General features: G+C 32.0%; 1 protein-coding gene across 1 annotated transcript; it reads left to right on the plus strand.

Annotated features, from left to right (window-relative positions):
- The first annotated feature begins 5,748 nt into the window (after positions 1 to 5,748).
- Positions 5,749 to 10,344, plus strand: LOC127729342 (uncharacterized). The gene is made up of 3 exons (XM_052237102.1): positions 5,749 to 6,433; positions 7,115 to 7,264; positions 9,605 to 10,344. The coding sequence occupies exons 1-3, from the start codon at positions 6,154 to 6,156 to the stop codon at positions 9,799 to 9,801; spliced, it is 627 nt and encodes a 208-aa protein (XP_052093062.1). The 5' UTR covers positions 5,749 to 6,153; the 3' UTR covers positions 9,802 to 10,344.
- Positions 10,345 to 10,667: the final 323 nt, after the last annotated feature.

Here is a 10,667-nt window from a genome sequence, read left to right on the forward strand (position 1 = left end):
AAACATCATTACGTAATGTTAAAGCCATATAAAGAATTGACAAATCATTATTACGAAATAAAAAAACCACATCATGTAATGAAACAACTACATGTTAAAACCACATTGCCTAATGACATAACCACATCAAATAATGGTGAAACCACATCGAGTAATGACAGAACCATATTAAGTAATGACAAAACTATATCAAGTCAATACGAAACCATATCATGTAATATCGAAATATCATTATGTAATGACTATTCCATATTGAGTTATATCAAAACATCATTACGTAATGTCAAAACCATATTATGTAAAGACAAACTATCATCAAGTAATAATAGAACAACATGACGTAATATCAGAGTTCCACATAAGACAGCTGTGGCGTTCCATTACTCTGACAAAAATAGTGTTTTTGATGTCATTGTTTACTTTAACTAACAAACAAATTTGAAGAAATGAAACGTTTGGTGAAAGAGAAATATATTTGGACTATTTTTAGCTAAATTTACTCGTCCACGATTTTGCATTAAAAATTGATGATTAATATAATGCGCTCCATAGTATACGTATTTAAGATTTACCGAAAACCAGGGGTTATTTTTAGCAGTTGATGACTTCCGAACTGTCGTGTTTCACTAGGTTATATTTGTACAATTCAGGATAGATCTTATTTCTATGAAGTTAAACTTAAAGTTATATTAAACGAGTTTCTTGTGATTATAATGTTAAGGAAATTATTGAACCAATGCAGGCATATACTAAACATAGTTCTCTATGCACGTTTTTGACATTTATTACGAATTTAACTATAACATATTATTGACAACTAATATTTCATTCAGTGATTGTTGATCGCTAGCTAATTCACTTTCGAGTTTATTGCCGAAGTTTACCGGATAGTGACCATAGTAAACTATCAACACAGAATCTTAGAGCCCGTGAAATAAATGTGAATTGAAAGAGCGATGTTAATATTTTTTTATATTTTCCATGGGTTCCCATTTGTTGATTTAACTTTTCCCTACTGAACAGTTGTTAAATGATTTTGTGTATTTGGTTTGTTATTTAAGAATCAATTATAACTAGTTACCTTCCAGTGCACGTTTGTTTTACATTCTTTCATCACGTTTTTTTCCTTAGCACTTGCGCTGTGCGGTGGCAGAAGCTCTAACGAGAGGTCTGTTAGTTAAGGTAACTGCATACGGAAATATATCGGCGAATTATAGTACGGGGAGAAAATGATTCAATAGCACTTACATTTATGTACATTTCTGAAGATTTGGATAAGATAATTTTCTTAAAATTACAAGAATTTGTTTAAAGGTAAAACTTAGCCATTCTAGTATATAAAACATGTACAACAATTTTTTTTTTAAATTTGAAGTATCATATGACTTTATTAATAAGGTAAAATATTTAGAAAGCTATGAAAATTGCAAAATTCGGTTGAATAGATAGGGATTTTGAATTGGTGGTCTGATACCTATTACCATTTCTATGGAAAATGGCAATTTAAAACGAAGGGTAGGTTTATTATTAAAACATTTAATTCAAAATAGCACTCACTAAATGTAGCATCTTCAATCATTCGAACCGTGTCCATTCAAAAAATATATAAAACAAAATTCGATTAATTACAATCGGAAAGTTTTAAACGAACCATATTTATAATCATAAAATCATACAAAAGTATAGATTTTTGAAAATAACGCTACAAGACCACAATCTTTAAATGTATCTATAGGGAAATAACATCAATGAAGTGTTTCATGCGTAGCTCATTGGCGTAACATAAACTTTTACAGATCGTTTATCTGTCATGATATATACATTACTCATTGCATAAAATTAATTTTGAGAAAATTGCTGCAAAATTATTAGTTCTTATTCAGTTGAAATACTATTAAATTCTACATGCAATATTAATGAAAGGACCTTTGGGGGTATACAGTAATGAAAAAGCTATCAATCAACACCAAAAAACATAAGTTTATACACCAAGAGGATAAAATTTTTAATTCATACCTAGTATTGAATAAAACAGAGACTATAGAATATGTCTTCTACACCAAAAGTACAGAAAAGGCACTTATCTCTATAATAACGGTATAGATAACAGGAAGACAGCTACAAAAATAATTAACAATAACGTATAAAGAAATGTCATGCCGTTATTGAAAGCAACTAATTAACCGGCTGATTTGATATCATGCCATATCACATTCTAATATCGGTGACTGTACTGCAAAGTACATTTCATACAACATAATGTCCAAAATTAAAAAAATAAAACAACTAGTACAGAAATAAAATAAACAAATGAATAAAAAAAAATAACAATAATATCATAATGATTAATACTATACAATTACTGTCTTTTGATGAGGTAAATATGCGGTTTTATTGACTTTTGAAAAAATGATATTCACTGAGGCCGACGGCCGAAGTGAATATCAGTTTTTCAAAAGTCAATTAAGCCAAATATTTACCGAAACAAAAGACAGTAATTGTTTTATTCCATATTCCGAGAGAAAACAATGTATTTAATGACAAATATTTACCAATTGTACATCAAACATTTTACCATAACGTTACATGTAAAAGCGCGTGACGTTTAGCGCGGTGAATAACACTTTTCTCCAGGTGAATATGCTTTTTTATTTAAAATCCAATTCATATAGAGAAACCTACTAATATAATACTAATATGGAATAAATTGTATTATTATGTTGTCTAGCACTATCTCTTACCAAGCGATCTGATATTTTAGGTTTAGTGGATACGTTCATTAAACTCTTCCTTCTTTGTGCGACTGTCATAATTTAGCAAAACTATATTTCTACTTGATTTAGATAAAGGTATTGCATGAGACAAAAAAGAGACCAGCATGCATTCGTCATAGTTAAAAGAAAGGGCGTGACAAGGGGATATATCCAACTATTAAATGTATAGTGTGAAATTAGCCAGCGATAACAGCTGACGTTAATATTCATGAGGCCAGCCTCCGATAATATTCGCGAGCCTGCAATAATAAAATGGTCTGCGTCCCATACAGTGTTGTTGGCAATGATCATGATGATTGATTTTGATAATAAAATAAACATTTGCTGTATGTCAAATCCAATATGGTTCTGATATAACCCTTTTAAAAATCAATAGGTGTGTTCTGCAAGGTCCGTGTGTTTTAACAACACTAACAAGGATCGTTAATAAGAAAGGATTACTTCCTTATAACCTTAAACTGATTCATTTCATAGTATGTGATTATAAAAAAGTGTTGACCCAGACTACAATAAATTATAGGATCATTAAATTTAAAAATTAACTAAAAACGATAATGGATGCAAAACCTTCTGCAAAACGGACCTCCCCACCACCCCCCCCCCCCCCCCCCCCACCCCCCCATCCGCTTTTTTCATTATTCTTTTTTAAATATGAAACGGGTTTTTTTAATATTTCTGACATGCCGAAGTAAAAACTATTATTTTACATGGCATTGAGTATTTATACAATTATACAAAACATGCATTCAAAAGATATTAACAGGAATTAATAATCATATGGGCTTACCGTAAATTGTTCGTTGCCTTCTTTCCGTTACTTGTTCTTTTACAAATATATAGTTCTTTTTCAAAACATCTACAAGCCTTCAAAAAGACCTTTCATGTATCATTATCAACAGAAAAACAAGGGGTGAAATCTATGAAATCGTTGGCACCGTCTTTATCATCATGACAAGTTTCATTGGTTGCAAAAGTACGTTCAAATAAACAGTCAGTTGACAGTTGTTTGCATGTGACTTATTTTAATTCACCTGGCTTTAAATTTTACAAACGTCTTGGCCAATTTGAACCAAACTTGGCCACAATCAACATAGTATCTATTTTAACAGATGTGTCTGATAATCACAACTGTCAATCAGCAAGGCCGTCATGGTAAAAAAAAAAGAACATTGGGAGGGGGAATGCAAGTATTATCTATTATCTTGAAATCGTTATAGGGAAAGTCTAACCTGGCACTGCCAGAAATGTTTATCATGTTAAGAACTATATTCTGTTTATTTACACAAAAAATGTCAGAATTATCCCCATAGAAGTTGTCGCCCTTGAATGACGATTCTAACCATTTTTCGAATTTTGTCTACTATCTTGAAAGCTATAATATAGAAAATTTTAAAAAAGCAAACAATTAAAGATCAACAAAACACGATCTACAAATAATTAAAATGGCTGAAATCGTCAGTCGAATTTGTATACGACTCATTGCCGTTAAATGACGATTTGTATCCTTACTTGCACGACAATATCTACAATGAAGTTAAATAGCCAAAAAGCCGTGATTGCAGAGTTGAAAATATTTCCGACGATGAACGACAAAGTCGGCAGACGTCAGTTGATGAGTCATGTCAGCTGAAAATGGATTTCTGATATTGACATCGACATTCATTCAAATAATTCGTGTTCATATCATAATGTTTTGCTTTGAAATATCTAACACAAATTTGTTTTATATCATGTACAAGTTATGAAAATTTATTTGACATTGATATTTTAGATTAGTATAATTTGACCGGAAACTAAGCAATATAATGCAAAAGGGTGTATCCAATTTTTCATAAATCTCAAGAATGATATATATATATGTTGTGTACAAGATGTAAGTTTGTACAAATTATAATTTGTACAGGGTTTTTGTACAAGTTATAAGTTTTTTGACACATACCTTCTTGCACCAGGTGATAAAAGTTTATCTTCTAAAATGTATCAGTTTAATGTCTTAAATTAAAATTTATATACTTCAACCTAACATTTAGTGCTATTCTCTTTGTCCTCAAACTGGAAATGAGGATACATGAATGGTTTAAATTCTAATTTTATTTTTCTCCTTATACCAAAATCATATCCATAAAAAGTCTTTTTGTGTTCTTATAATGTTTTTGTATCAATGCTCAGTATTAGATTGTATCATGTAGTTGTGGAAATATGACAGAAATATGCGAAACAAAAGACTGTGTGCTTGCATCATCCATTTGTGTTAAGCGGTTCATAAAACACTGATAACTTGTACAAAAAATCTGTACAAATTATAATTTGTACAACATTACATCTTGTACACAACATATATATATATTATACCAGAAAGATTTGTCTTCCTTAATGATTAGAAATGAACAATACTAAAACAATGGATCGACGGATGAACACTTAATATGTCAAACGGGCAATCTTTTAATCATCTTATTTTATTAATAAACATATATAAATTGTATACTAATATAAAATAATATGTAAATACTTTGAATATGGTTGACACCGACATCATAAATAAGACGCTTACTTGATAATTTATATTTGATATTTATAAATTTGAAATAAATTTAACAATAGAACTTACTCGAAGAAGCGATATGTTATGTGTAAATGAAATTAATTTATATGTATTTGAAAACAGCCAATAACAACTATATGAAAGTATATTTGAAGTATCGAAACAAATATCCTCTCAAAATTCTTAAATATTCTGTTTAAAATATATATGCATGCCCTGTATTCTGTACATTTATATACAATCTGCATGTTTATACAATAGAAATAAAAATTCATTTATCGTTATATAGTACAGTAGATATTTTTAGTTAATTTGATTCTATTTTGGAAACTAAAGAGAGCGCTTAATTCTGTATCATACTTTAAGAATGTAAGTATGCGGGGGTGTAACGGAGAATAATTTTACCTTTCTACTATACGTTGTCATGTAAAGCCTTTGAGCTGAGGCGGAATGTGATGATCAATGTATAACTAACTATCCCCGACAGTAACTTCTTATATGATTGAGGAAATGGAAAGATTAATTAAGGGGGACAATAACTGTACATTAATTTTATTAGCATCGTATGCGATTTATTATATTTCCATTCTTTAGACTGCATATACAAACGTAAAGTATTTATGAGAATACTTCGTCTTAGATTTCCAAGGAATACAGTTAATTTTGCCAGCGGTTTCCCCGTCCAGAGCCTCAATGTTTGCAGGTAACTTACTTTCATCAGCAGTTTGACTTGTGTAACATGGTAAACATGAAAATACAATTAGTTTTCTTCTGAAGCTGTAGTCATTACGTACTTAGTAGATACATAGTTATAGTGGATTATATTCATTCAAAATGTGCATTCCAATTTGGTTCGGATTCGGACCTCATTCCGAAGATGGATATGGATTATCACCGTCAAAACGTCCGTCAAAAGTTGGAGCCGTGGCAATGGTTGTTATGTTTCTTGGATGGATAGTAGAACTAGTGGCGATAACTACCACTTATTGGGCTGTGTTTACTTGGTTAACTGTGGACACTCAACAAAGACGTCTTACTATTACAGAGGCCCATGGTTTGTGGAAGTATTGTTCCAAGTTTATTGGATTGTTTGTAAGATGTGAGCATAGTCCTGGTTAGTATTTAAGAGTGAAATAAATAGATATAGACAGGTTTTTGACGTCTACAAGTGGCAGCAGATGAAAAGAAATGAAAGGGGTGTCTGCTCGTCTGTCCATCCCAGTCATATCAATAAGAAGTATTTAAACTGCATGTCTTTATATTAAACTGTCGCACATTAGTCAATGAATAATTACATTGCGGATTGCTAATTTTAATGCAGTTGCTTTTAATTGGAATGTTTTGGAGTTTGCTATAGAAAAACATTGCCTTTTGAATATTTTTCAAAAAATGGCTGATAAGTTTCTTAAATCTACACGCGTACGTCTATTGTATTTGGTTCAAATATCATAGATCAATCAGTAAATACTAAGTCTTATATAGTCGCACGTTTGTTCTCTATATCAAACTATAAAATGATGAACAGTTTCTTAAAGAAAAACATGAATATATGGAGAGCGGGGGTATCTATGATGAGTTAATTTATATATGAAAGATTAAGACATGTTAAAAGAACCTTCTTCCCAGCAAAGCCTATTTCAAACCTGGATATTTACATTTTCCTTCCGATTTTGATGATATATATTCTATGTAATCGTACCTAATACTGCATTTATTATTCTTGTTTAAATACAATACATTGATAAACTATACATTACATCGCTATTCTAAAAAGCTCCCTATTTTGCATTTTTAGGATGGCTAGTGGCAGTGAGGGCATTAAACGTTATAGGGATGATGTTCGGGAGTGGCGCTCTTGTATTTATGGGACTATTCACATTTCTCCATTCAGAAAGATGGAACAGAATTTTCAAATCCTCAGCTTTAAGTAGTGCTATTCTATCAGGTAAGTTTGACTGAATGCATTTAATAGGGGGACGAATATTGACTACATGTTGTACCATTAAAAATATATGAAGAGATAGGTATAGTCTCAGCAAAATTACAGAAATGGACCTACTTTTGAGGAAAGACGCTGAAAAAACCTTTTCTCGTGCTAGAAGAGGGTCATGTTCCCAATCGGAGTCCTTCGAAAGACGGGGATGTCTATTTGATACACCAATCAATTAATTTGAGGAGGACCTGTCATTCCTCTCAACCGGAGAAACCAAGACTAAGTGACTCTGGGCTAAAGTATAATATTCACTTAAACAATCAACATTACTCAGAGTTCAGATTAGACTTAATGCAATAAATACACGGGTTCGATCTTTGTAATGTTTGTCTTATCCGTCATAGTATACTGTAATTACATTATTTGTAGTTTGGTAATTTGCCAAGAGACGTTAAGTCATTTCATTAATTGCAATAGTTTGTGTATAATGATTCGAGGACATTCGAGCTTCGTTAACCTGGAATAATTGTCACAGTGAGTGGACGTTTAGCAATCTATTTAGTCTATACATAACTACTGATATATATTAGTATTATATACTTTTCTTTCATGTGGATTCATACAAATTGTCACGACCTCAATATGCCGTTTTTTACATTAAAGTATATATCCGGGACTCAGTCTTTTTTATAACACCAGATCCAAAGAGTTGACTGGGGTATAGAAATATTGTATTCCCAGACCTCTTCCCATCCGGCAGTGAAACGCTAGCTAAAGTCGGGTGGCCGTTTGGTTGCGCGGGATGTATAAATACGTAGCCACGCCGTGAAACGGTACGTTAAATCCAATCGCGGTACAAGTATTTTCGTTATAAAATTTCACAACTGCGTCGCTTATAAAGTGACATCTTTTAATATGTTTGAAGATACATTGTATATGTATAGGCATCTCTATAGTATAGTGAGATCAGTATAGTATCAATGTAAAAGCCCTGTTCCTGCATCTCTATAGTATAGTGAGATCAGTATAGTATCAATGTAAAAGCCCTGTTCCTACCAAATGGACAAATCAATGAAATAACTAGATATCATTGAGATGGGAGCCATCTCTGTGGGCCCCACTGTGAATAATGTGTGGTAAATAATTTGTATCTTTATCATTGGACATGGGGTTGTCAACTGAAACCAAAGTTTTTGACCTTGACCTTTGACCTAGGAAGTTGTACATAAATTATGACACACCCTCTGGTGTTGGTTTATATACATGTCAAGTATAAACTTTGAAATCATAACGGTTCTCAAGATATAGAGCGGACACGATCTTTACCATAGGACATTGGGTTGTCAACTAAACTCAAAGTTTTTGACCCTGACCTTTGACCTAGGAAGTTGTACATACATTATGACCAACCCTTTGGTGTTGGTTAATATACATGTCAAGTATAAACTTTGAAATCATAACGGTTCTCTAGATATAGAGCGGACACAATTTGTTACGGACGGACGGACGGACAGACTGATCACTATAGGGCGCCCGCCATTCGGCGGGACCCTAATTATTATCATATTTTCCCTTTTTACCATGGATACGCAAGCAATACGCATCTTATAGATTTTAGTGTTTAACTGTATAGTCCACAGCAATGTCATATAACAGTGCATGTATAATAAACTGAAACAAACATCGTCCCAATCTTAATGATGTTTTGTTCATGTATAAGTATATTCATCTGTTTTTCACACATAAGTAGTGTAGACATTCCAAAATTGATTTATCATTGGCTCTTAACGTGACAACAATGTTAATAATTCATAACACGTACTTATTCTAGTAGATTTGCTTATGTGGATGAGAAAATGTAAAAACAGGAGAAGATACCAATGGGGCAATCAAATACCATTCGTCGAAAACACAGACAACAGCAAACCAAAAGAAAAAAAACGAGCCTACAAAGCACCGCAATGAAAACAAAAGATGCAATAGCAACAAGAACCCCACTTAAAACCGGGAATGAACTTTTACTGACGCATGTTTCGATAGATCAGTTATTTTTGCAAATGAATTTTATCAAAACTGTTAGACAAAAAAAAAAACTTAAATTGACAGTTTAATGTATCATTACATAGTATACCAACAGATCGATCCAATAAAATTGTTTCTTACAAACTATGCCAACAGATCTATCCAATCAAATTGTTTTTTACAAAGAAATCAAACATTTTCTAATTGCATGTTCACCATCTGAACAGTCAAAAAATGAATGATACGCACAATGAAATTCTGCCGTTTACTCTATCATATGTATACAACGATATCACCATAGGATCTATCATTTTTAATTATATTTTGTAGGAGTTTTAGTTCTTATTGGCGCTATCGTTTATGGTGCATCTGTTAGCCAAGGGAAGGCTCCATTACCATACAGTCCAGTTGGTGACGTGCAGTATGTACTTTCCTGGTCATTTGCACTAAGCATCATTGCCGCCATTTTGTTTGTAATAAGTGGAGTCATAATGGGGTTTGCCAGAAAACCCAGAATGATTGAATGAGAATGAAATACAAGTAACGGCGTCTGTTTTATCAAATGTCCTGGATTTATGTGCTTGGTTATAGACGTACAAAAACGTATTGGAGAGCTTAGGTACTTTGTTAAGTATGCTAATTTCTTCAAATTTTCATTGACAAATTTTTCAATTTTTTTAAGAGATAAAACATCATATAAATGTAAAAATATCAGACACTGGCGTAATCACAAATGCTTCACATCAAACTACACTTAATGTTGCAATTTAAAATCCAATATTTGTTGCTTTCTTCAGAATAAAGTAAGATGAGTATCAATTGATATACGCGTCTTCTGTGTAGGTTTAAGTCGGTATAGTGTGCGCTACATAAGCTTGAACTATTCAGAAACATATATCTTTGTGTATATAGTTAAACGGATATAGCAAGATAACGACTGGATTATTCGGGTTTAAAATATAAGCGTATAAGTCTGGAAATCTCATCTTTTTCTAAATATGTAAAACTTACTTTTATGTTGGAAATACAATATGGCAATTTTTATTTTGTATTAAAAATTTATCAACTTTGGAAGTTTATGTGATTTCATTATGCGAAGTCTGAATGTCCATATTTTACGCATGATTGATAATTGTTTGGACACTATATCCATGTCTTGAATGGATATTTGTTTATAATGCTTCTGTACATGTCCATGACATACATTTACATTCACTTATGTGCAATTCTTCTAAATAAGAAATATAGTGTAAATTAATCAAAGCTTCATAACACTGGCTATCATGTATAACAACTTCTACTGAGTGTTGTTTTCGCCTTTGACAACCTAGCTATCATGATTCACACTTACGGTGTAGTTGAGTCCTTTTAGGTTTCGAATATCTAAATGTTT

Source organism: Mytilus californianus, unplaced genomic scaffold, assembly GCF_021869535.1.
Source record: "Mytilus californianus isolate M0D057914Y unplaced genomic scaffold, xbMytCali1.0.p SCAF_2, whole genome shotgun sequence".
Taxonomy (NCBI): Eukaryota; Metazoa; Mollusca; class Bivalvia; order Mytilida; family Mytilidae; genus Mytilus; species Mytilus californianus.

Excerpts from the sequence above, each read along its gene's own strand:
- LOC127729342 (XM_052237102.1), top strand. The coding sequence starts at position 6,154 with ATGTGCATTCCAATTTGGTTCGGATTCGGACCTCATTCCGAAGATGGA. Across the intron at positions 6,434-7,114 it reads AAGATGTGAGCATAGTCCTG|GATGGCTAGTGGCAGTGAGG; the intron begins GTTAGTATTTAA and ends TTGCATTTTTAG. Across the intron at positions 7,265-9,604 it reads AAGTAGTGCTATTCTATCAG|GAGTTTTAGTTCTTATTGGC; the intron begins GTAAGTTTGACT and ends TATATTTTGTAG.